The 27,610-nt window shown below is 38.0% G+C and overlaps 1 protein-coding gene across 1 annotated transcript in view; it reads left to right on the forward strand.

The window, feature by feature from the left end:
* PREX2 (phosphatidylinositol-3,4,5-trisphosphate dependent Rac exchange factor 2) overlaps window positions 1-27,610 on the forward strand; it is a 282,460-nt gene that overhangs the window by 79,265 nt on the left and 175,585 nt on the right. The window contains exons 7-11 of the mRNA XM_028852724.2: window positions 701-834; window positions 6,997-7,100; window positions 15,984-16,133; window positions 18,756-18,900; window positions 23,595-23,695. Of these exons, the coding sequence (XP_028708557.1) occupies window positions 701-834; window positions 6,997-7,100; window positions 15,984-16,133; window positions 18,756-18,900; window positions 23,595-23,695 (634 nt within the window). The remainder of the gene's footprint in view (window positions 1-700; window positions 835-6,996; window positions 7,101-15,983; window positions 16,134-18,755; window positions 18,901-23,594; window positions 23,696-27,610) is intronic.

Here is a 27,610-nt window from a genome sequence, read left to right on the forward strand (position 1 = left end):
TGCTCATGTCCAACTCAGGGGGCAGCTTTCCTCTGTTGATGATTCAGGGGGCCAGGCTCCTTCCATCTTGTGGCTCCTCTTCACTTCTAGTGGCCAGTGCTTGTGTTAAGAATTGCTTTTGTCACTAGTCGTGTAATCTTGATGGGCATGCTATAAACACTTATTTAGTTAGCTAATGTGCCTTTGCCAACTTCTAATAAATAGGGTGAAAGGCTCTGTGGAAAGTTGCTCCCTTTAAATATTTTTTTCTCTTTTTATTTCTTTTCTCCATCCTAGGGGTGAATATATAAATTGAGACCTGCTAAACATGTAGACAATTTCATGTACTTTGTGCCTATGGAGCCCCTTTTTCCCACATACTGGGGAAAAAGAGGAAAAAAAGACAGATAAATTCTAATTGTTAACATTATGAATTAATTTGAAGTCATCTCCTTTCAACATGACATAGGTGACATGTAGTCTATATGCTTGTGTATGTACACAACCTGGAAGGAGACACAGAAGGAGACTGATTGGGGGAAACGAAGGGGTTAGGGGCTCTCCAATCAGTATATAACTCTCTCTACTGTTTGTTTGCACTTTAGCCTGTGCATAGATTGCTTCTTAAAATAAAAATAACTATAATTGTAAGTAGAAAAATAATTATATACAGAAGTGTCAACCAAGTAAGCAGACATTAATTGCATTTCTCCTGACTTAGGGGTCCAACATCACTGACACCTGCACTGAAATGCTAATGTGTGGAGTCTTACTGAAAATTTCTTCTGGAAATATTCAAGAACGGGTGTTTTTTCTTTTTGATAACCTTTTGGTGTACTGCAAAAGAAAACACAGGTAAGATCCTAAGCAGGTCACACTTCAGAAGTGGTCACAGTTTCTACCTTTCCCTCTGGGGGTCATCCAGCTCAGTTTCTACCTTTCTCTCTGTGCTTCCCAGAACCCATCGTCCATCAGTGCCTTTCTTCACATTTGTTCAGTCTGCTCTCTGATTGTTCGCTTCACCTTCTTGTAAAATCTAACTGAAATGTCACTGTCATCTGATGATGCTGGGTCCTCAGAGCCCTCTTGAGGAGAGGTGCAGTTTGTTTCTATCCCACATATCTCACGCCCTGGAGGAGTGGCTGGTGTGTCTTCCTTGCTTCCTAATCCTGTTTCCCAATCATTTCCCCCTCTTCCTTCAATAATCTCAGCACATGTGAAGTTCATGCCATGAGTCTTTCCTCTCCACTACCTTTCCCTCATCTCCCCTTTATAGAACACGTAATATCTCACTGTCACACATGAATTTAGTGATTTCTCTAGCTCTTGCATCATTTTCTTTCTAACCTACTCCTGTTGCCATTTTGGAGGTGTTCAAAACTCACGTGGATGATCTATCCAGAATTTGGGACCTGAAAGCCCACTGTCTCTTCGCCTGCAATGAGCCTTTCTGCCATTACACCTGAGTCTCCTGTCCTAGGGCCATACTTTTACCTTGTCAATACCAACAGTCATAAAATTGAAATCTTCATTTCAGGCATTCTACTCTGAATATCATCCCCCATCCTCCTAGCTCTCTTCCTCTGGTATTGTCACTTCAGCTCTTCTGACTCCAAACATTGCCGAAGATCTCCTATCTCAAATTTTAAAAGTCCTTTATCTTGTGTCGCACTGTCACCCTTCACAGCAGACTTCCTTGCAGGAGTTTTATGTTGTCACTTTTTCTGCTCTCTCACTTGTTATTTGGCATGAGCAACATTCAGCAAGGTCTTTGTTCACTCTCCTCCACTGAGCTACTCCCATCAGAATCACCGTAAGAAGCACTACTGTGTTTCTTATTCCAGTGGTCACTTTTCTGCTCTTTGAGGTTTTGCTTGTTTTTGTAGCAGCATGTAGCTTAGCTGAGCAATCCTACCTTCCCAAAGCACTCTCTTCTCTTTAATGTTATTATATCCCACTCTCTTGGCTGGATATTGGAGTGCTGTGGGGCTCTGCATTTGACTCCTTTTCCCTCTTCATATTCATAGACTTTTCCCAGCTGATTTTATCCATTCCCATCACTCATGTCCCACATCTGTGTCAGTTGCTCTCAAATCTCTATACTTAGCCCAGCAATCTCAACTGCTACAGCCTGCCTGCTGTGATGGCCACGAGGAGTCTCAACCACAACATGGAAGAAATGGGATTCTGGATTCCCCTTCCTAAAGTTACTCCTCTCCTAGCTTTCCCTCTCTATTGTTTTCTCAATTCCAAAAATTATGAGTTAGCCTTGGTTCCTGTTTTTCCCTCCACATTCCACATCCAATCCATTAGAAAATCTTCCTGCATCTGCATTGAAAACATACAAACATCTCTCCACATCTTTCCATCATCATTACTACTATGCTCCAGGCCACCAGGATCCCCCTTTGGTGACAACAGTTGTCTCCTAACTGACCCACCATATCTTTCCTTACGCATCCACAATTTGTGCTCTCCACAGAAACCAGAGCACCTTTTATAAAACAAATCAGATCATGTTGTCACCATGCTCAAAGCCCTCATTGGCTTCCTAGAATAAAGTTCTTTTTTTGTTGTTTGTTTTGTTTGACAGGGTCTTGCTCTGTTGCCCAGGCAGGATAGAGTGCAATGGTATGTTCATAGCTCTGTACAACCTTGAACTTCTGGGCTCAAGCAGTTTTCCTGCCTCAGGCTCCCAAGTAATTGGCCCTATAGGCACATACCACCACACCCAGCTAATTTTGTTTTTCAGTAGAGACAAGGTCTCACTGTGTTTCCCAGGCTGGTCTCGAACTCCTGGCCACAACAATCCTCCCATCTCAGCCTCCCAAAGTGCTGGGACTACAGGCATAAGTTACCATGCTTGGCCTCACCTAGACTCAAATTCACACTCCTTACCCTAGTTTACAAAATTCTGCCTGGTCCAGCTCCTGCCTGTCTCTCACATCATCACGTCCCATTTCTCCAAACACAATACCTCACTCCTTCCTTTAGCCTTCTCTTTCTCCCATTCCTTGATTATGCCACATGTGCTCGCTTATTAGGGCCTTTGTACTGGCTGTTTCCTTTCCCAGTGTGCCCTGTCCTTTGAGTTTTCCATGGCCAGATTCTTTGTGGCTTTCAGATCTCACTTAAAAATCACTCCCTCTGAAGTGTCTTCCCTGACCATCCCATCTAATGTGGCCTCCCAGTCACTATCAATATCGGGAAAGTACTTGTCACTTGCTATTTCCTTCATTATTAGTTTGTTTACTTCCTGCCACCTTTACTAGATTAGACTGCAAGGTCCATGAGAACAGGGGCCTTATTGCTCCTTCAATGCAATTTCTCTGGAAATTGGAGCAGACCTGTGATAGACAGCTGAGAAACACAGAATCAATGAATGAGTGAATGAAACTCAAACTAGTCCCCTGTAGAGCTTAGCCATCATTAATGTAAATAATTTGTGTATTAAAGTTATTGATATAATGCTATTTGTTTTAAAGCATGAATACACTTTTTTCTTGAGAATGTTCTTTATGGGATGTTTTCTTAAACTCTTGGGAAAATTTTTTTGCATGTTGGTTAAGCAAAACAGTAGAGTGACATTTAATTGAAAAGTTTCCTGAGCCTTTATGTGCTTCACCCTAACCATATATAGGACACATTTGTTTTAGTGAAATGGTACCAATAGGTTCATTCAATTTAAAGGTAAAGCAGTAGTTGAAAGTACAGGATTTTAAATGACTATTTATTCCAGGTTCAGAATTTAGAAAACTATAGTCAAATATTTTCTGGTAGAGTGAGAATTAGAGACACAAAACCGACTGATCTGTAAGACAGACTTAAGGGAGAGTTATTCTTCATCTCTGATAATGAGTCTTCTTAAATCAGTCATCAAGATGCCCAGAGCAAGTTAGCAAACATTTGGTAGCTATGATGATGATATATGGTAGTTCTGCCATGTGAGTTTTAGTATTAGAATTCCCTAGTAAGAGACATTAATTCAAAAACGCAATTAGATAAGCTGAGAAAACGTAGGAGTACAACATGTATCTTTATGAGAGGGAACAGACTAGGATTAGAGCCCCAAAATAATTAAATTGTTGACATCTCTATTCTGATGAGTTTTTTAAAATTCCTTTTTACCAATGTGAAAATGAATCTTTTATTATGTTCTTCTAAGTTCTCTGTGTTTGATAGCAAGATTGAGATTGATAGAAATTGACTTTTGGAAGATGTAGAAGAGGCTGTTATTTTACTTGTGTGTTACGCATTAAGAAACTGTAATGTGAATCAAGGTGTTTTAGTGCAATTCTCCGTTTGAGAATGAAATCGTTTTTCATTAAAATTGATCCCATCTTTATCTATGCCTGCTATCAAGACCCAAATCTTTTACGAAATTAACATTAGTGGACAAATCATGATATTATGTGGTCTTATGACTGGAATTGCTAAGTACATTAAACACGGGAAAAGTTTAACAAATTAAAATCCTGCTATTTAGCAAATGCACTTAGTGAATGTATTATGTGGACCAAATACATAGTGGTTAGAAATGGAAATAACAAAATAGTTCATCATGTCCATTCCCTTCCAGGACTGGAGAACCTGTTTGAACAAACCATCTGTTCCCTTCACTTAGAATGCTTCACTCCCTTATGAACTTTACCGCAGCATATACTTTCTAAGATGTAGGGATCTTTCAGAAAATATGAGTAAAGGGAACCTTTTACAAACTTCCATAATGTTGTAATTATATGAAGTAGGGACCTGATGAATTTAATTCTAGAATTACGTTCTTTAAATAGCAGAGTGCCAGATTAGGCATCCTTGCTCTGGATATTTCTAATATTATTAATCTCAGTAGAAACTAGTTTTAAAAAATTATGATATACTATTTGATATGTATAACATGATATTGCTTAGTTTGGCTTGTTTGTGAGTTTTAAAAGATAGTATCATAGTGGTTTTAGTTTTTTGCAATTTATAATTTGTATTCAGTATAGTTTCTAAAAATGTATATCCATTTTGTGTGTAGCAAAAATTTCTTCATGTTACCTGCTGCATAATATTTTATTAGTTAAAGGTATCACAATTTAATTATTCATCCTCTTATCAATGGGCTTTAGGGTTGTCCCCAGTTTTTCTGCTATTGTATACATTCTTGTATATGTGTCCTGGTGACCACTACAACACATAATTAGGAATTAAATAATAGAATCAAGACATTTAAATTTGCAATATTATAATATGCAGCATAATTATTTTCAAACTATAGGCTTTTCAATCTTTAAACTTCAATAGAGCCATTTTCTGAAGAAATCAAAATCTGTTTGAGCTAAGAATTATAGAATTGATCAAACACTTACTGGAATTTTATACTGAGTCTTAATATCTGCAGCCCAAGAGAAATATACAAAGCCCATACAGAGTTCACAGTAAGATCATAAAAAATTGATATGTTGAAAATAGAACTAAGTGATGGATTCTTATATATAATCCATGATTATTTTGCCTGTGACTAAAACTGTTAAGGATATTAAGTCTTTTCAGTATGATTGGTTTTAAGTTAGTTTACCAACTTACAAGAAATTCTGTTTTTCAAAACACCATGATATTATTTTCCAGCTGGAAAAAATACCTGCATATTAGTTACCTGTGTATTAGTCTGATCTGCATTCCCGTCTATAGTCAACCTCCTGTGAGGCCAATTTTCATAGCTACCTGGGATGAATTCCTAATTTAGAGCATCGATTTATGCCTATTAATGAAGAACATTTAGAGGTTGTTTTCAAAATGAACGTGAGGAGTGCAAGGTGATGAAGGTCTGGGGACAAACTGTCCAGTCAGGCTAATTAATCGATTTGCTTAGTTTTCTTTAGTAGAGATGATGGACTACTAAGTTTTGATGAGGCTTGAAGACAGCTAAGTCAGGAATATGCAATTTTTTCCAAGGAAAGAGCCCGGAGAGTGTGATAGCATCTGGAGACACGTCCCTGTGCCCACCCTGTCCACACCGGGATAGGTATCTAACTGCACGGGAGAGGAAGAGGGGGCATTGCAGTTTGTGTACACCTACATCTTAACTTGTGCTACGTGTGTCTACATAACACAACACATTAATAATTATTTGACTATATTAAATTATTAGCCAGATTTTGTCACTGAGTCCAATTGAATAGTCTAGGTCAATGGAAATCTCTTGAGTGACTAGGTATTTTTTAATCTCCTTGAATCATTTCTTAGAATTTTTCCTGTTTTTAATGAAAGAAAAACATTGAAAAAATATTTTTTCCTGTGTGCTTAATGATTCAAATACAAACATATATAACTTCCTAATTCATTGTTAGAAATGGTCGTCTGTAAACTGGGTTTTTGACTTTGTGTTATATACTTTTTAAGATTAAAAGCTGGCGCTAGATGTAATATATACATAGTTTTGAAATGTTTTGGGTGTTTTAGAAATAAATAAGGCCTTTTTGAAGGATTGCAAAGGTATTAAGAGACTTGTTCAACAAGTATACAGTGATTATATTGTAACACTATGATAGGAGAAATATTTTTATAGCTGGATATCACTGAGCTTAAGAACCTCCAGCACAGCCAATTCTTTGAAGACGGATCATAAGTACTAACTGGAAATTACCCACTAGTTACTGAAAAATGAGTCATGAAGGTGAAAGAAACTCAAATGAAATTTTAAAATGACCAGTTGTTAGTGTCTGTCAGAGTCTGACTGGGCACTGCTGATGTCTTATATTGAGCAAAACACATACTCACTCTCCCACCTGTATACTATCCTTAGCTTAAAACTTGAATTTATTTTTAAAAATTAATATGCAAGTTGCATACTTCATTAAAGCAACCAGTGCTATTATGAGAGGGAGGACAAATGTAAAGATCTCCAGGAGTCTAATGTTTGATATTGTCAATTGAACTGGTGTCTTTTTTCAAAGAATTGCTTAAAATATATTGTTTTGACATTGTTTTACATTGTTTAGTAACAAAGTCTTTCTGATTTAATTCCATCTTAAGACGATTGAAGAACAGCAAGGCATCTACAGATGGACATCGGTACCTTTTTCGTGGCCGGATCAACACGGAGGTGATGGAAGTGGAGAATGTGGATGATGGCACTGGTAAGTGATCTGTGGATTTTAAATAGGATGCCAATGGTAAGTAGTAAATTCCTTTGTAAGACAGATTTCTCACTTGGATAATTCACTTGCCGTGTATTAGAACTTAGAAATACTTTGTTAGGTAAAGTTGTTGGGTAGAGGAAAGAGAAAGGTGAGATAAGGGAGGGGAGGACTACTGTGAAAGTAGAAAATTATATATAGCCAAAACACACTAACATGAAACATAGATACAGAGAAATAGCCGAGTAGTGTCCCATGGCATTCATGGGACTGGAACAGAGAGCACTGTGCAGAAAATAGTTAATAAATGAATTTTCTTTAGTTATGCTATTTTATAAGCATAAGAATGATGTTTTGTTCCTATAATATATTTGCTGTAGAATATAGCAAACTCTAGATTTGTCTTAGCTATGTAGTTGTTATTCATACAGACAGGTTGTCAATTTGCTTGTAAGCAAATTGTGGATGGAGGTGGTTTGTGTAATTTTAAATGCTTGTTTTAAATATCTTATTACTCAAAGGTAGTAACTTTTTGCTTTATAGATTTGAAAGTATGGGGTTTTATAAGCTAATTTATGAAATCATGATTAGTCACAAACATTAAGTAAAATAAAGTTAAAATAAATTATACTTTCCATTTGAAAAAAAAAGTCTCTAAAATAAATTCACTTAGTAAAGTGAATTCCATTTTCCCCCAATGATTTTAGTTGGAATTTTAAAAATATGCTTTTAGGAGAAAAGACAAGATGAAATGCAATATATTAACTGTTGCTAAATGTCTTTTGCTTTCATATAAATAAATACTTTGGTTATATTCATTATACATATGGGATTGGGACACAGATAAACTCCCTCCACCTCTCACATACTTTCATTGTCACTCTGGGGTCCCAGAGGGGAGAAGGATATTTATAATCTGTCAGAAGCACAGAATTTCAAATGCTCACCTGTAGGCAATTTCTCAATACTGTTGTTAGCATCTGAATAAATTGTCAAGTACTTACAATGATGAACTGTGATTGCTGTAGATAAGGGGAAAAAGGAATGCAATGAGCAAAACTCAGGTGGTGCCTGAGACTGAACACTCAGCTTCGGAGCCATGCTATTTTGCTCATCCAGTAGAGAGGTTCCTCAGTGGCTAACTGTGGGGTGGTGTGAAGTTGCCAGGCAGTTGGCACAGATAGATGTCCCAATTCAAATCCGTTTCTATGCCACAGACTGTAATGCAGTTGCAGATACTCCCATGCTAACATATGGGACCTAGTTGGCTATCTTTCCATAGCAGGATGTACACATTATTTTTTACAAGGTAGCAGTAATTTATTCCGTGCTTTCTAAGAAGACTATATAGTGACATTTAGAAAAGTTATCTAACATGCTAAGAGTTATCTTGCCTCTGTAACCTTAATGTTCAAGAGACTCCCCAAATGTCCAACTTTGAACCTGAGTTGGGAGGAAGTCAGATAGTAAAAGAAGAACACTACGAACTTCTACTCTGTTCTTTATTGGACCTGATTACCCATAATGGGACCACCTCCCCACTGTTGCTTAGGCACTTCCTTTATTTTCTTCTACTCTTAGGCTTTCCCATGGGCATAGAGCCCCTGGCCTTATTTCCTGAGAGATTGAATATCCACCCCTTATGTCCCACTTTCTCCCTTCACCCCCTGGGATGTGAGTGCCACTCTTAGTGCCATCTGCATTGGTGGTCTGACTGAGTTGTGATAGTGATTACTATGATTACTGTGCTTTTGGGCAACTGGAGAACTAGATAAAGAGATGTAAGAGCCCAGGACCTTTGGAGGTATGGCCATAAAATGCTGTCTTCCAGTGTATCTGGGGCGGATGGTAAGAGAGTGAGATCCTGTGAAGGGTGACTTGAATTGCACAAATGGTCCTTCGATTCAATTCCACCAAAAAGTTCTGTTGATGCTAGTTAGATCCAGCCTACAGGTCCCCAGTTTCTGAGGGCAAAAGCATTGTGGAATACAGGGCCTAAGACCTTGTTGTGTTTGAATTAGAAGAAAGACACGACATTGCAGGATATTTAGTTGTCATGTTAGTTGTCCGATGGAACCTCTTGACACAAATTCGCAGGCTTGATTTTCTTTAAAATAAGATGAAGACATTTATTAGACTTTGTATTATTCAACTGGGGCTTTCCTCCTCTTTACTTTTTCTTCAATATATATAAGCAACATGTAGCAGGAATTTGGCTGTACCTGGTCGCTACAAGGTCACTTAAATAATTTTCAGGCTGCGGCCGGGCGCGGTGGCTCAAGCCTGTAATCCCAGCACTTTGGGAGGCCGAGACGGGCGGATCACGAGGTCAGGAGATCGAGACCATCCTGGCTACCACGGTGAAACCCCGTCTCTACTAAAAAATACAAAAAAAACTAGCCGGGCGAGGTGGCGGGCGCCTGTAGTCCCAGCTACTCGGGAGGCTGAGGCAGGAGAATGGCGTGAACCCGGGAGGCGGAGCTTGCAGTGAGCTGAGATCCGGCCACTGCACTCCAGCCTGGGCGACAGAGCGAGACTCCGTGTCAAAAAAAAAAAAAAAAAAAAAAAAAAAAAAAAAAAAAAAATAATTTTCAGGCTGCAACTGGATACCATACCCTAGTTTCCTGCAAGGAAAATTTAGTTTTCTCATGGATATATCCACTAGGTTTCTGGGGGGTCTCAGACCTGGAAATTGAATAATAGAAATTTTGAAGAGGAATAGGATCTTAATGATCAATTAATGTACCCCATTAACATTTCAGATAATAGAAATGAGGCCAGGTTTAAGAACTAACTGCCCATGTTTACCAAGCTGACTAGAACAGAGCTGGGGATAGAGTTAAGTTTGCTGGGTTTCCATGTACATGCTTTGTAACATAGAGAGGGACCAAGTGGAGAGCAGTGAGGGAACAAGGCATCAGCCTACAGAGATTGAGTTTGGTAGCACCCAGAAATGATCTGGGTGCTGCATGAACTTTCTCCCTTTGTTGTTTCTTTGGTCATTTCCAGCATAGAATCTTCATTTCTTTTTTGATGAGCTCAGGTTTTAAGTCTGCTGTATTTTTTACTTTACGCATGAAGCTCTGACGCAGATGGATCTCAGCAGAGCTGATTAATGTCCTTACGCCAAGTACCCCCCATACTTGGCCCCTGGATAAGTTAAATGAGGGATAAACAGATGCTATCAGGCTTATCTGTCATTGCCAAAAGAAAAATACAAACACCTATACCATATTTAGTTATAAATAATAAAATGGATGAATTGATGTGTGTGTGTATATATATACACATATATACACACACACACACACACACATATATATATATATATATATTTTTTTAAGCATGCTTAGAACTTTTTTTCCTTTTCTTAAATTGAGATGGGGTGGTGGTGAGGAGTCTCATTATCTTGCCCTGGCTGGGCTTGAACTCATGATTCTCTCAACTCAGCCTCAGTAGCTGGGACTACAGGCATGCACCACTGTACCTAGCACTTAGAACTTGTGATGGAAAATGGAATGGAAAAGTTTTTCTTCCATTTGAATTATACAAATACTGAGTATTTTTGTATACTGTGTGTATAATAAAATAGTTTTCTAAGGAAGGAGCTCTATCAGATGACTAATTGCATTGATATAGCTCAAAACTTGCAGAAAAATTAATTGTACTTGGGATGAGACTAAAGTTTTCAGCCAACATGTAAACATCTTGAATCTTTTGATAAATAATATTATTGTAATTTTATTCATAATACTTAATGACTTAGTTTATATCATAGTTATATCTTAGTATAGAAAGAAATTTAAATGATAGTATAATGTGCAAAAGTGCAAAAATTTGTATATATATTTATTTAAGTCTTTCCATGTTATTCATTAATTCCTATATTCAAGGCAGATGTTGACCCTTGCATCTGTGGCCAAATTTCCATGCAACCGTTCTTCAGATTTCAACTCTCAGTGAATCTAAGTAATTCTTTGAAGATTCTTTCTGGGACTACTAGTTTGATCATGATGCTCTAAAGAAAATTCAGCTTAAAGGCAATAGTAGGAAAGCTATTGAACTTCCTGGAATTAATTTTCATGGTAATTTTTATAGTGCATGCCTGAAAAGCCATTCAGAAAGTAGTACCAGATCATTAGTATTCTCTCTTATGCACCAGTTTATTTCTATGGTTGGACAGAGGGTGAGAATGTTGACCTTTAGAAAATGTGGTCTGTAGTTCAGTGTTGGGCATACCATAGATTTCAATACATTCGTCAAATTTGAATTGGATAAGATGAAAATTTTTTATTCTTAAGGTGTTCTTTGAAAGTAAGTCAATTAAAACAATTTAGCTCTCCCTTTAGATATAAATACTTGAGACTATTTTAATATATTGAATACATTATTTTTATAAAATTAAATTGTGCTTATTAAAGAAACTTTGGAAACTGCAGAAAAATATAAAGGCAAAAAACATTAGATAATAATGTCATACGAAGACAAATACATAAGACTATATACAAAATATTTCCTGCAATTTTCCTTTTCATGCACAGATTTAAAAATACTTGAAAATGTGAACTTTATAATTTTGTATCCTTTTTTGCTTAAATCGAGTACCTGTATTATCTTAATGATCATCATCTTTATCTTCATGCCTTATCACCAAAAATAGTATTTATTGTTGCATACCAGTCTACTGACTAGATAAACCAGTTACTTTCACAACTGTAGTATTGTTGCGTAAGCTGGATTGAATATGTTCTTAATTAAAAAGTAACAATGGCTTAACAAATGTTGAAAAGAATATAAGAATATAATAGTTTTTTAAAAATACATTTTCAATGTTATTAATTTAACAGAATATATTTGGGAATTCAGAAAAGTCAAGGGATGAACTACTTTTTAGATTTTTAAAAGGAAAAGTCAATTAGAATCTTTTTTTTTTTTTTTTTTTTTTTTGCCCAAAATAATATCATATGCTATCTGGGATGCTGGAAATTTATTCAAAAATTTTTTCTCAATGTTAAATATTTATGAACAAATTACAAGTTTGAAAGTTTCCCTTAGAAATTTATGAATTCACAGTGTTGATCTCCAGGACAAGGATTGAATACATTATTTAGACATCAGTTTCTTGATGTTTTCGATAACATAGTCTGGCAATTTCTTCTGTTTCTTAACCTTTTTATAATACTTGGATATTTTCCATCTCATTGAAATGCAAATTTATTGAAAGAATACTGGCACGTCCACTGAGATTTATAGTGTATCAGTTTTGGAAAAATCCCATCTAATTATATGAAACTGTACTGAAATAAGAGCAAGGAATTTGCAAACTGTATAACTTCAAGTAATTAGTGACTTGTTCAGGTCTGTCCCTTGGATTTTTCTGTTTTTGGAAGAAATCTGTGACTAAAGACTGTTGAATTTGGATATTCAACATTTAAGGAATGGCAGTTTAAAATCTATTCTTCCTATAAAATTAACATTTTAGATCCATTGAAGCTTGGAAATTCCTGCGTTTGCCATTTAATAAATTATTTATTCTTTCACTTAAATTTTTTAAACCAAATTCTGACTAAGTACAAAGCAATGCTGGACTTTTTAATGACTTTAGTGAGGGTGTTCTTTATGGATAAGTTTAATTTTTATTTTGAAGTATGAAGATATTGGACAATGTACTATGATTAAAATTGTGAAGCTATTTATATGTCTCTGTAGCTTTTGAAAAAAATGAGAAGCAATTGCTTATTTTGTATAACATTTGGTAATTTTGATGCTATTATGAAGTATGTATACTACATTTTGAGGCCTGTGGTGTGTATATTCAATTGTATATGTGTGTTAGTGTATGTGCATATATATGTTTAAAATTACTTATGATTTTTAAAATTGGTGTGATAGAAATTAGCTAGCATATAAACTTTAAAAAGGAACATTATTTCTTAACGTAAAATTATTTGACACAAGCTGTTCTTTTAAAATATTAGTGCAGCAATTAAGCTGTTATTTGAGACAGTGGATGTATTAGTCCATTCTTGCACTGCTATAACTGCCTGAGATTGTGTAATTTATAAAGAAAAGAGGATTAATTGGATGATGGTTCTGTGGGCTGTATAGTTCATGTGGCTGGGGAGGCCTCAGCGTACTTAAAATCATGGTGAGAAGTGAAGGGGAAACTGGCACATCTTCCTAGCCGGAGCATGAGAGAGGGGCGGGGGAGGTTCTGTACACTTTTAAACAACCAGATCTCACGATAACTCACTCACTATCGTGAGAACAGCACCAAAGGGGAAATTCTTCCCCAGTATCCAATCTCCTCCCACCAGGCTTCAGCTCCAACTTTGGGGATTACAATTTGACATGAGATTTGCACAGGAACACAGACCCAAACCATATTAGTAGATTTTACAGTCAGCTAATGATCTTGGTTTCTGTACATTGAGACAGTAGCCACATGTGATCAATCACATGGTCACTTATCTGATTCCGAGTTGAATTATGTGCTTTCCAAAAGAAATGTGTATGCACAGGCTCAATTGGTCAGGCCAGGCTTCAATGGAGGAGATGGGTCCACTTTCAAGAGGAGTAAGAATCTGTGAGGCAGAGAGGAGTGTGGGGTAGCTTGATGAGAAACTCAGCCTGGGAAATACATAAGTATTCACAGGACAACCAGGAAAGCAGCAGACGAGAAAAGCATGGTGGGAAGGCATTAGAACAGAGTGGAAAACAGAAGGAGTTAGACAGAGTTGAGTTAGTTTGGGAAGAATCTTTAAAGCAAAGTCCACATGTAGTTTTGACTTGATTCAGTGGTGAGACACCCAATGGGTGGCTTTTGAGCTAAGAAGTGGCCTGATGAAAAATATTTGAGGGAGGGCCAGCAGGGTGTGTAGAGGCCAGTGACCAGACTCACTCCAGGAAAGAAAGGAAGGAAAACCCCCTGTTATAGAGATGGCTGGCCCTGGGGTACACCTGTGTGGTGTCAGGAGCATGACCCAGATGATTTTGGCATGTGAACCTGTGTTCCCTGTGCTCTGTGGGAGGGCTACACTGTGTTCATTTTGGAGTGAGTCCAGTGTTTATGACTGTAGGCTGCATTTGGCTACTGTGGTTTTCTTTATCTAGAGTAATGGTTAAAGGTGTAGTAACCTGAGTGGCCATGTGGGATCTTTTAAGCTGCAGGTGCCAGGTTCACTTAGCTAATCATAGCCTGACTTAATAGAGAGAAGACAGCCTGAAAAAAAGCTTGGGCTTGTTTGTGATTCTGGTCTTGTTAGGTCACAAGTGATTAGGGTTGGGGGACAGTTCTAAACTTGTAGAATTTGAGAATTTCTGAATTTTTTCCCACCAGTTTATCATAATTTCTCAGCTGGTTATTTTTATAGATATTAAGGAGGAATTGCACTGTAATTATGAAGTAATATTCTTATTTTCCTACTAATGCTCATGAATACTTATCTGACATGAATTATGAAGTTCTCTTACTTTGTGTAGGATCGGAACATGAATTAAACACACGAAGGTAACAATAGTACAAAAAATCTTTTTAAAAATTGCTTGTAATTTTTTGGGAGGGAAGGATCTGCCAGTTTAAATCTCTATATTATCAGAAGTCATTACTGATTATTCATGTATTATGGCACCTATAGAAAATACAGACTAATGTCTAATATCATCCTATTTTGACTCAAAAGTAATCTGGAACCTTTAAATACTCCACAACTGAACAGCATCATTTGATAATGGATTTGTGGTATTATTAATCTGACCTCATATAATGTGTAGTGATTTTGGAGCTAGTGAAAAAGACTATGGGAACCAGATTTTGGGAGAATGAGTGCCAAGCACATTTGTTTCTACTCAAAAGCTTCATAAAATAGATCATCTGAGAAGAAAAGAACAAAACAAGAAAAGTACCACAAAGTCATTTTCTAAACCACCTTTAACTTTGTTATGGCTTACCTCCTCAACACTGGCCTTTGCTGCTGAATGACTTTCAGGAGAGACACATGAAAAGGGTCACTTTAATTGGTACAGGTGCTGACTCAGGCCTCTGTCATAGGTTTTTCCATCTTGGAATCTTTGCTTTGCAGGGACTGTCGTGCCAGTAAAGGTCGTTTGCAAGTTATGTCACTATTCTCTACCTGCTGTTAGACAGAGAACTACTGTATAGAGTTTGCTGTTGACATTTTCAAACCCAGCATGACAGTTTATCCAAAATTGTGGTGAGGTATCAAAAAAGACAATTAAATGTAAATTTATCTTCAAAAATTTTTCCATAAGTTTCTATTTATGTTACATAAATGTAATGAAATGGGTTTAAAGAGTGTATGTCTCGACCATGTACAGTGATAATGCTTTGGCATTTGTATGTTTCCATTTATTGCAGTTTTAGGTAATTACACTCTTAGTGTGTTCCATTGGCCAATCCTTAGTGTGCAGTTCATTAAATAATAGAAAATTGTTCCGTGGGACATAAATTGTCTCTGAAACCTAGAATGCTATTTCAAAAAAATATTAGAAAGATAAAATAAATAGACATCTTGAATGTTTGAGAAGAAAATACCTTGCATGTTATTCTTTTATTACTTTAGAAACTTTGACAATACTTTTTAGCATGGAGCATATAAGTGCTAATTAGTTTGTAGTGTTTAGTTTCATGTAATGTATTAACACTGCGAGCTAGAAATGTTCCATTATTAAGCACTGACTGCCTGCAATATAAATGCATTCTTAAAATTTTTAAATGTGTACGTTTTTCAAAATGCATATATAAAGCAAAGATATGTTGAACAATTCAGTGGTTTTGGAACTTTTATGTATTGAATGATAGTGTTGATATAATAATATTGCGTATTACATTTTATTCATTTGCCTTTACCCATTAATTTACAGCTGATTTCCATAGCAGTGGACACATTGTTGTTAATGGATGGAAGATACATAACACAGCAAAAAATAAATGGTTTGTTTGTATGGCAAAAACACCTGAAGAGAAGCATGAATGGTTTGAAGCTATTTTGAAAGAAAGAGAACGGCGGAAAGGTGGGTGTATGAATTGGGCACTATTATACTTAGCGAAGATTCTAACTTAGCATAGGAGTAGATAATGGGAAATCATGAGAAAGTAGAAAGGTATATGATGGTTGCTTGTTGGGCTGGTGCAAAAATTATTGCGGTTTTGACATTGAAAGCAATTACTTCTGCACCAACCTAATACTATATGACGTGAGCCTCATACTTATTTGATAAAAGATTTATTTGATACTTACAAAATTGTTATGTAATACTTATATAGTTAGCAAAATAATTATGTTATGGCTGGTAGTGTCTTTTAAATAGTTTTTTAAAATGGAAAATTTGTTCAATTTTCTTTTCATTTTATTCTTGGTATTTCTAAAGCAGCATTACCAAATTTTTCTTTAAGTGACAAGCTTCAGTAACATAATGCAGTGTTGTAAAGCTTCCAATTGTTCTCTGTATACTTAACAGAACATTAAAATTTCTTAGACCTAATATGTTAGATTCCTAATTATAGATTAAAGCACTCTGGATTTATACAAACTTTTAAAAATTGTTAGGTCTATGAATATAATACAATGTAACCCAATTAGTTGTTTGTTCATATGGGGAGGCCTATCTCGAATTTGTGTTATGCTTTTAGAAAAATTTACAAAAGGAATTTGGCCTGGCTATATTTACCAGTGTGAAGTTTATCTGCAAAAAGGCATATTTCTATAATTCAGCTCAGAAATAGAAATGCTTGTATTTCTACTAATTAACAACTGATTTCTTAATTAAGAAGCATGACATTGTTGATTACTTCTGGAGACCCAAGAATAAAACACCTCATTTGTAATGAAATTTCAGAACACAAAGAACTCTTTCTTCCGTCTTCAGATGTTTTCCCCTGAAGAATATGCAAGGTTGCTACCTTGATTGAAATATTCATGGTACATACTTGTAGAATTTCCAAAGCGTTTTCAAATACTCCTTTGGTTGATCCTGGATGAAGAACCAGATAGAAAATTTTAAAACAAAGTTTATGAATATGTGACTGACTCTAAGTTTTATTGAACGTAGCAGTGAATTCAAATAGCAAACAAATAGTTAAAAGGTGAATCAAGCTTTCAATCAAGTTGAACCTTTTTTGTTTTTTTAAGCGTGACTATGATTCACCCAAGACAAAAAATAAATAAATAAAAATAAAAACCCCCAAACAAGTGAAAAAGCACATTCTCTAAAACTGCTTATGATCTTTATCTTTATATTTATCTTTATTAGACTCCATTCTTAAGGTATTATTTTTGAATAAAGACAGATGTTAATGGCTCCAGCATTGTCAAAAATAAAGGTCTGGTAGGAAATTTTGCAGCTAGACGACTAAAAATAATACAAGTATTTCTCCTTCTTCTGCAACAGCTCCTCATCAGTCCTGATTAAGCGCCAGTGTTCCTAGGATTTTAGCTTGGCACTGTTTTTCTCTAACTAGATTCCTCGTCTTGGTTATCTGTTCCCATCAGATTAACTTCCACTTATACACTGCCGATTTGTTAAACTTTATGTCCAGCCTTGCCCTCTCCCCTGGGCATGCTCATGTTTTCACCTGAGTCCCGGACTCCCACCTGAATGTCTACACTACGCATACTCGGTACCCACCGAACTCCTGGTTACTTGGATGCCTTTGCCCAATATGCCTCCCTGCATCCATTCAGTCACTCTTGTCAGAAGCCCGGAAGGCATCTGATTTCTTCTCTTTATTCCATGCCCACATTTAACCAATATCTTATCAATAGCGCCTCCTAACTATTTCTCAACTTCATCCTCTTTGCCCTATGGCCCCTACCCTTATTCGCAGTGAGTTGAACTTCCTTGAACTTTTGAGGTTTCTCCTAACAGTGTCCCTCTTTTAAGATATTTCCCTCTTCAGTTTGTTCCCCATACTGTCCTCTGAGCTTTGTTTCCAAAGCAACACAACTTTCTTTCCCGCACTACCCTACCTTGCTCCTCCCACTGGTTAAAACACTTAGCTGCGTGCCCAATACCTAAGGAATGAAACAAATTGAAACTGCAGGTTGAGCAAGGATCTTGGCTATCCTACCAGCCCATCTCCTGTCTTTTCTCTTACAACCCATAGCTCTGGACCTCCATGTTGCTTCAAATGAGTTAGCTCTGCTTTCTCTAGAAACCCCCATTCATACCTGTGCATTCAAGACAGGTCCCTTCTGTGAAACCTTTCTTAACATTTCTCAGGGAGAGGTGAGGTAGCCTGAGTATGCCTCCATTATATCACATTTTTTTTTTCCCCACCAGAACTGTCTCTATGACTACTCTGTCCAGTTCTGCTGATCTAAACCTGAGCAAGGGTGCCTGGTCCAGGACTCAATGGAGGCTGAGACTCGGCTGCTCTTCTTATTCCTCTGGCTAAAGCTTTATGCCTTTGGGGCACAATTTGCATGAAGGTGACATATATCCTGGAAGCCCTGCCTTGCAGGTCTCCCTAGCCCCTGAGCTTCTTGAACACCAGGGCACTATTATACAGGGGTCTGTATCCACAACCCCCAGCACATGGTAGACCTACAACAAATGCTTGCTTAATGAAGGCACAACTGAATGAATGAATGAAGAGAATTTTCAGTTACCTCTCCTTTCTCTCATTTTTGATAGGTTTAAAATTAGGAATGGAGCAAGATACCTGGGTAATGATCTCTGAACAGGGTGAGAAACTTTATAAAATGATGTGCAGACAAGGAAATCTGATCAAAGACAGAAAAAGAAAACTGACTACGTTCCCTAAATGCTTTCTTGGAAGGTAGGGTTGGGAGTTTGGGTGCATGACTTTCTTTTACATTCTCATTATCTCACCTGTTAACTTTCCTTCAATTAGTTTTCCTTTAAAAATATTCCCTTTGGCATTTCTGAAAACTTCTTTACAGTTGCCATTTCCTGGGCTGTAGCAGGATGAACGAATGGACAGAGAGCCAGGATCATGACCAGGAAACTTAAGGCATCTGTCCATTCATTATTGACTTCTCAGATTTCTGATATGTCATGATCCCAGGGGAAAGGGAGGTTGGGTCCAGGCAAGGAGTGATAGGCAGGTAGGTTTGCCTGCAGGGGACAGGATGACTGGTTGGGCACGGACATGTTTATAGGGCCTGAAAGTCAGAATCAGAAAGAGAAGATAAGAGACAGTCTGACTACCAGTTATTTTAGAATTTAGGCAGCTGGACTCAGGATAAAGGGTGTAGGTGAAGAGTCTGAAAATGTGGGTCATGTGAAGAGACAGGCAGTGAGCAATAGGCAGAGAGGTCACTTTGGTTTTTAGATTAGAGCAGAGTGACTGAGTGTTGTTTGGTTCCTTTGCACAGCATAAAGTGGGATTCCTTGACTGGTTTAATGAGTGCAGGACCAGAAAGAAGGTTAGCTGCCTTCAGGTAGCTCTTTTTAGGCCAGCCTCTGTGCTGACTTCTTCCTATACATTATTTCTAATGCTGGAATACATACTTAGGTAGGAGTCAAATCCCATTATACTTTTTTGAAGATACAGAAACTATGGATCAGGGAGCTTAACAATTTCATATTGTTAGTGAATAGCAACGCCCAAGTTTATAAAGTAGGCTGGAGTGATAGTTTACAGTCTAGACTGTCATCAAACTTATCTATTCAGCTCCTAGTAGTACCACCAATTTGTTGTGTGATTTGGGATGGTTAAGTTTCCATTTGCTCTGAAAACGTGGAGATGATGGTAGAGTTTACCTACAGTAGGATGTCTTTTTAACCAGCGATGGGAACACACAACATAATCATAGGCTACCTCTGCCTCCCTCATATGGTTTGGCTGTGTCCCCACCCAAATCTCATCTTGAGTTATAATCCAAGTTGTAATCCCCACATGCCAGGGGAGGCATCTAGTGGGAAGTGATGGGATCATGGGGGTAGTTTCCCCCATGCTGTTCTCATGATAGTGAGTGAGTTCTCATGACATCTGATGGTTTTATAAAGGGTTCTTCCTCCTTCACTTGCCTTCTCTCACCTGCTGCCATGTAAGGTGTGCCTGCATCCCCTTCTGCCATGATTGTAAGTGTCCTGAAGCTTTCCCAGCCATGCAGAACTGTGAATCAATTAAATTTCTTTTCTTTATAAATTACCCAATCTTGGGTATTTATTTATAGTAGTGTGAGAATGGACTAATACACCCAGTCTCAGGGAAGTTCTTTACAGCAGTGTGAAAAAGAGCTAATACATTTCCCAACCCCCAACTCAGAAATCTATAGGCCAGGAAAACCTCTGCCTGCAGAGCAGCGTCTGGCTTTCTTCTTCCCTGGGAGTAATCCTCCCAGCAGGCTACACATCTGCCAGTGAGCTATACTGTTGCTTGTAGGTACCCCTTAGGTGGTAGTAGCTCTCGTGCAAGGGAAAGAGAAGATGTGAGTTTATCTTGGCATAGAAGCCCTGTGCAGCAAAACGACAGTATCTCTTGTACCCACCCCATGGGCATAACTTTCAGGGTCCTCACTGGGATATGACCACTTGCAAAAGAGTGACTTCAAGTTATGGCTTCCCAGTAGGTTTTTATAGATATGCAAATTAGCCACCAGGGGTCATTTTTACCATTGCAATGCTGCCTAGTTTAGCAGTTGACACACTACCTTCATCAGGTGTCTAAGGGAGCATAGCTATGATAGAAAGTTAGCCCAGGGCCAAATTTGTTCTTATTGAAGAAGAATAGATTTTGCTAACCCTTCACTCACGCTGTGTCCTGTGGGAATAGTGCAAGTTCGTTGTGATGCTATATGAAGCTTCTCCCAGAGCACCTGATAGGTAGGAGAGACTCAGTAAATGTTAGGTTATTGTGGCCTTTTCCATAACAGCACACTACTGCTGCTTACAGTGCAAGTTTGAGATCATTTCTGCGTGGATCATTGTCCTTTAGCAGAGTGTTGATGGAATTTCCCCATTCCCTCAGTAGGTCCAATGATAAAGCCACTCATTGGGTTCCTTTACTCTTGACCTCTCGCTCTTAAAAATGTTTCCAGTTTATAGCAATATTTAAAGTGGCTTTTTCCCTCATTGTAATTGGACATTTTCAGGAATCTAGTGCCATCAGACTAGAGAATTATGCCTTAGCTACATAACAACCATCTCAACCCACTTGTCAACCACTGAGTTAGTAAAGCTCACTATGTGCCAGGCCCCGTGCTGAGTTCCTGACATCTGTCATCTCATTTAATCCTTTGGCTGCACTATGACATTGACATTCTTTTTTTTTTTTTTTTTTTTGAGGTAGAGTCTCACTCTGTCACCCAGGCTGGAGTGCAGTGGCATGATCTTGGCTCACTGCAAACTCTGCCTCCCGGGTTCAAGTGATTCTCCAGCCTCAGCCTCCCGAGTAGCTGGGATTACAGGTGCATGCCACCACAACTGGCTAATTTTTTTTTATTTTTAGTATAGACAGGATTTCACCATATTGGCCAGACTAGTCTCGAACTCCTGACCTCAAATGATCCACCTGCCTCGGCCTCCCAAAATGCTGGGATTGCAGGCATGAGCCACTGTACCTGGCACGACATTCTTAATATTATCTCTATGTTAATAATGAAGAAGCTGAGGTTTAAAGAGCTAAATTCATGAACTCATGGTCATGCAGGTAGTGGAAACAGAAACAGGATTTGAGTCCCCATGGTCTTATGGCAAAGTACATGATATTAACTGCTACACTTTGTTTCACCTTTTCTTATATTTTTCTTTTGAATTTGTTATGCAGCAATAGAAAAGCAATGGTTTTGAATGGTTCTTATTTAATAAAATAATAAAATTTTTTTAACTTTTTCTGCCTTATTTTTGTAGTCTAGACAACCCATTTTTAGAATTTTATATCCCTCAATTATTTGACATTAGTCATTTTTCTTGCTTTTGTTTATGAAATTAATGAAGAAATAATTTCCTGATGCAGTCCATAGCTTTGTTTCTCTAACCAAAAAAAGAAAGCCAATCTACAACAAATTCAATCATTTATATAAAAGTTCAAATGTTAGACTTTTAAAACATGAGCAACATAATATTTTTTATTTGTAAAATGTCTCTGTATTTAGTGTTCCCTTAATGATACCATGGGACCATTTTTTTTGGTTTTTAATCGCTATCTAGCTGAGGCTCTCCTAAGTGATACAAAACATCATCCTTATTATCTGTGATGCCTGGGGCTGCCCTGCAGTGGTGACAGATGTAACCTATAATCCACTGTGGCCTTCACAGCCGCAGCAGTGTGTGGTAGACAGTTCTGATGGATGGTTCTGTGCTGAAGTATTCCTTATGATGACAGATGAGATACAATAATGAATTTACCAAGTAATTTCACATTTTCAAAACAATGTAGTAAAACTTATATGTCTTTTGGTGTACATTAGTTTTCTATTGCTGTATAACAAATGAACACATACTTAGCAGCTTAAAACAACACCAGTCAGAAGTCCAAGAGAACTCAAGTGAGTTCTCTGCTTAGAGTTTCATGACCACAAAATCAAGGTGCTGGCCAGACGGGGCTCTTATCTTGAGGCTCTGGGGAAAGGTTCCCTTCCAAGCTTACTCAGGTGGTTGTCAGGATTCAGCTCCTTGAGGCTGCAAGAATGAAGTCCTTGTTTCCTTGCTGTCAGCCAAGGGTTGCTCTCAGCTTCTGCAGGCTGCGTGTCTTGGTACCAGGTCCTCTCCATCTTCAGAGCTGGCAGTGGCACATTGAATCTTTCTAATGCTTTTAATTTCTCTGACTTCCTCTCATGCCACTAGCCTGAGAAAACTCTGCTTCAAAGGGTTCCACTCCCTGAATCAGGCCCACTGGGATAATTTACATATTTTAAAGTCTACTGACTTGGGGTTTTAATTACATATGCAAAAATCCCTTCAGAGCAGTACCTAGATTAGAATTTAATTGAAAAGCCAAGGGGAGGGAATCTTGGTATGGTAGGAGGGCAGTGAGAGGATTTCTGTAGAATCCTACCTATCACACGGTACATGCAGTTTTGTTTTGTTCTTCCTTCCTGGATCTTTAAACTCACTGGTTCTCTGTGCCTGGGAACCACATTAAAGACAGTTTACCTCTTTATATTAAGTTATTACTACTCTATTCAGTGCTGACTTTAGCTATCTTTAGGATCTGTTGCAATCCTTTAGTCCCATATTTGCCTTTATGTTAATGCTAACCTTTTAATTAAAGCTACTCTAAAATTTCCACTTTGTGTTTATTAGAGACCTCAACAAGTTGAACAGTTTAAAACTAAGTATAGTTTAGTAATGTCTGAATGTACAGACATAGGTTTTCTAGAATAGAGTTCAACTTAAATGGCTGTAGGCCTTACATATGTGAAAAAATAATCTGTTGAAATGTGTTGCAAATATTCCTTTATATTTTGAGATTCCTTTCATCATTGCTTCATGACTGGATGGTATGGAAAGACTTGCTGAGGAAAAAATTAACCATTTAGCTTTTTCACTGGCTTTCTGTTGCAGCGAATTTGTGTCATGGCTGTTGGAAATTGGAGAGATTCACAGGCCTGAGGAAGGTGTGCACTTGGGACAAGCATTATTAGAAAATGGAATCATTCACCATGGTAATTACTTTATTAATTACTTGTTTAATACATTTATTCACCATATGTATCTTAATCCCATTCATCAGTTTAGTCTACAATTCCCCATATTAGGATGCTTATTGTTTTTAACAACATTTTTAGTACCTAATATGTGTAGAACAGTGTTTCAGGGAGTGTGGGTTTATGGGGCTATCTTTGTTAACCTTAAAATGAAGAGCTTCAATACAGGCAAATGTTAGAAAATAGAGAAGTGGGATTGTGGAGGAAGGCATGGTTACTTCTATAGTAATTAGAGTATTTGGGAGTGCTTCATGGAGGACAGGACATGACAGTGATGCTGGGCATTGCAGAATGAATAGAATTCTGCCAGGGACTGCAGGGCAGAGGGGCAGTCCACCTGGAGGAAATAACAGCACTCCAGCACAGTGGTGGGTGAGTTTGTGTGGGGACCAGCACAGAGCCTCACGTGGGTCCATGGATGAACATACTGGCGAGGGGAGGTGTGGCAAAAAGGCAGGCAGAGCCTGGATTCCAGAAGATCTGAAGTCTGCTATGGCATTTGGGCTTATTCTGAGGGGGCCAGGAGCTGATGAATGCTTTTAAGCAGAGCCATGATCAGAACTCGGGTCCACAGCTATGAGATGCAGCAGCATGGAGCCTGAAGTGGAGAGGTTCAAGACTGCAAAGCACCAGGCCCCACAGGGGGCCCTGCTGCACCCAGGGGTGGCAGTACAAGGGCTTTGGCAGGTCTGTATCCATGGGCATGAAAAAACCCATGGGGAGATTCTGGCAAAGCTAAAATACCATATTTTATAACTCTTTGGATGTGGGTGATGAAGAATGAAGAGAGAGATTAGAGTATTCTGAGCCTTCTTCTCTGAACGACTGAGATAACGAATTCAGGAGGAGGAGCAGGGTTGAAAGAGAAGATGCAGGCTTTGCTATGGACTGTGTCAGACAGCCAGTGGGGAGTGACCAGCAAGCGATTGAGAATGTGGGGTGAAGCTCAGGATAGAAATAAGGTGAGAGACATATTTGGAATCATTTCAAGGGAGTACTAGACTCCTGGGAATACTGACAATGAACAAACAGACAAAAACCAAGAAAGCAGTGTTGATGGGACTCAGGACAGAGGCTTAAAGAATTTCTAAGGTAAATTGTGGGGGAGGAGAAAAAGGGAATTATTAATAAATATGGATGTTTGGCTATGGTATTTTGATGTTCATTTCCTTTCTTAGATGCTGTGCAAACAAACCAGATCTTTCCCATCTTTCCTTATGACACTGGGTGTTGCCTACATGATGGTACCACCATCCACCCAGCCAGGAATCATCTTTAATTCCTTTCTCTCCCTCATACCGTCAAGCCCTGTGAACTCTACCACCAAAATAAGTCCCTAAACAATGAATTCTCTCCCTTTCAGCATCCCTACCTTCTTTCTAGTCACTGTCATCTCCTCCTTTGCTTCCACTTTTGTTCTCCACTCCCGTAGTACACTCTCCAGGTCACAGCTAAAGAGACCTTTTAAAATGGGGATATGATCAAAGCATTCCTCTGTTTATAACCATCTAATTGCTTACGATCAAACTTAAAGAAAAGTTCAGACCTATTACATGCCCTAAACTTCTTACCATGACCTACAAGATCCGATGTGATAGGGCCCCTGACTTCCTCTCAGAGCTGGACACCTCGCATTGTACCTAACTTGTTGCACGGTGGCCACCCTGACCTTCTGTCTCTTTCTTCAACACTCCAAGATGACTTCCTATTTAGGACCTTAGCTTTTGCTCTTCTCATTCAACAGTTACTTATTAATCCCTAATATATGCCAGGAGCCTTTCTAAGTGATAGAGACAGAGCTGTGAACGAAAAGACAAAAATCCTTTTATTCACGACTCATGTCTTCCATGGCCCTTTGACTTTTAGACCATCCTGTCCTGTGATTCCAATGTCCTATTTTTTTTTTTTTACTTTGAAATCTTTCTTTATGTACTTATCACTCTGAAATTATTATGTTGTTTTACTTGTGTCTTTGTTTATTACCTCTTTATCTCCCTATCCCTTCCCTGGCCTCCAATAAAAATATAAACACCATCTGAACAAGAGCCTCATTTGTTATTATATAGCAAATGCCTGGCATTCCCATCCCGTACAGGTGCTCAATAAATATTTGCTGAATGAATGATTATATTTTGAGTGAACAGATGATACTTATAAATTGTATATGATTTTGTGCTTGTTTCATTAGCATCATTAAAACATCTAAAAGCATTATATGGCTGCTTTTAGCATCTGGTAGGCTAAAAGCATCATTTAAAAATTTAAAAGTAAAAATAACATTATGACTATTATATACTAACATGGTAAAATGCTAACTAGCATATATAATAATTACCCTGTCTTTAATAGGATTGAATAGATCTTATATTGTCCTGGGAACTGTGCCTCAGTTGCAGAAATTGAGTAGTTGTCTACCAAATTGGTTTAGCTTTTGTTTTTTGTGGGTGTGCATACATTGCATTTCTTAGTTTTCTTTGCAGTCAAGGGGAGGCCGTGAAATTGAGTTGCAGCCAAGGACATGTACACAAAAGTGATGCACAAGGGAAGTGTACAGGCTATTAAAAAAACACAAAATACAAGGTGACCCTGGGAGCCATGCATTAAGGATGACTGAGCCTCTGTCAGACCCCAGACCCTGCATGAGAAGAGCACCATCCCTCATCCTCCACCACTGATTGGATTTTACCTCAATGAAAAATTAGCTTCTACAACTTAAGTCACTATATTAGGGAGGTTTGTTTGTTACGGTAGCTAGTGTTAACCAGTAGAAAACCAGCTAGTTTTTCTTCCCAACATTTCCTGCAAAAATGACTTCTCCCATCGTATCCTAGCATATTTCTGCCTTTCTAGAAGGAAGTATGAGAGCAGCTGGGTTTCTTGATGGACAGAGTGAAATGACAGACTTAAACTACTAAGAAGTAAAGGTTGCTGGTTCATGTTGACATGCAAACTAGGGGTGAGAGAACATATTATGCAATTTCACATTAGTAGAATAATTCTATTAGAATAAAGAGATATGAGCCAAATGTACTAGTATCATTAGTATGTGGTTCCAGCTGCATTTTGGTGAAAATAGAATTCCTAAAATAAAGTTGAATGAACCATCTGTTTTAAAGAGAGCAAGCAAAAAAGAAGTTGACTATTACTGCTATTATTCACATTGCAAATATGATTGAGAACTTCGCCATCAGCAAAGCCTTGCTATAGCAGGAACTCTAGGGTTGAGGCCGCGTATGCTTTCTTTGTGGTATGCTGACAATATGTATCTTGTCTGGTGCTACTCTTTGCAGTAGGAATGCTTATGTGAGAACAGAGACCTCATATCTTATTAATATTTGTTATATCCCATGGTGTGCTGAAGTTGGCTCATACAATCTCCTGAGAGCTGATAATTAAATACTTTTGTAGGCTGGTTAGTTTTTTAACACAATTATTATTAATTCAATTATATAAACATGTAAGTGCATAAATTATGTTGCAAAAAGGGTAAAACACTCTTTTGGGGGGTTGGGGGAAGGGTCTTGCTCTGTTGCGCAGGCTAGAGTATATTGGAGGCCAGGGAAGGGATAGGGAGATAAAGAGGTAATAAACAAAGACACAAGTAAAACAACATAATAATTTCAGAGTGATAAGTACAGTGATCATGGCTCACTGTAGCCTCAACCTCCTGGGCTCAAGCGATCCTCCTGCCTTAGCTTTGTGAGTAGCTGGGACCACAGGTGCATGCCACCATGCCCGGATAATTTGTTTTTTTTTTTTTTTTTTTTTTTTAATTTGTAAAGATGAGGTCTTGCCATATTGACCAGGTTGGTCTTGAACTCCTGGGCTCAAGCAATCCTTCCACCTCAGCCTCCCAAAGTGCTGGGATTACAG

This window comes from Macaca mulatta, chromosome 8 (genome assembly GCF_049350105.2).
Source record: "Macaca mulatta isolate MMU2019108-1 chromosome 8, T2T-MMU8v2.0, whole genome shotgun sequence".
Lineage (NCBI taxonomy): Eukaryota > Metazoa > Chordata > Mammalia > Primates > Cercopithecidae > Macaca > Macaca mulatta.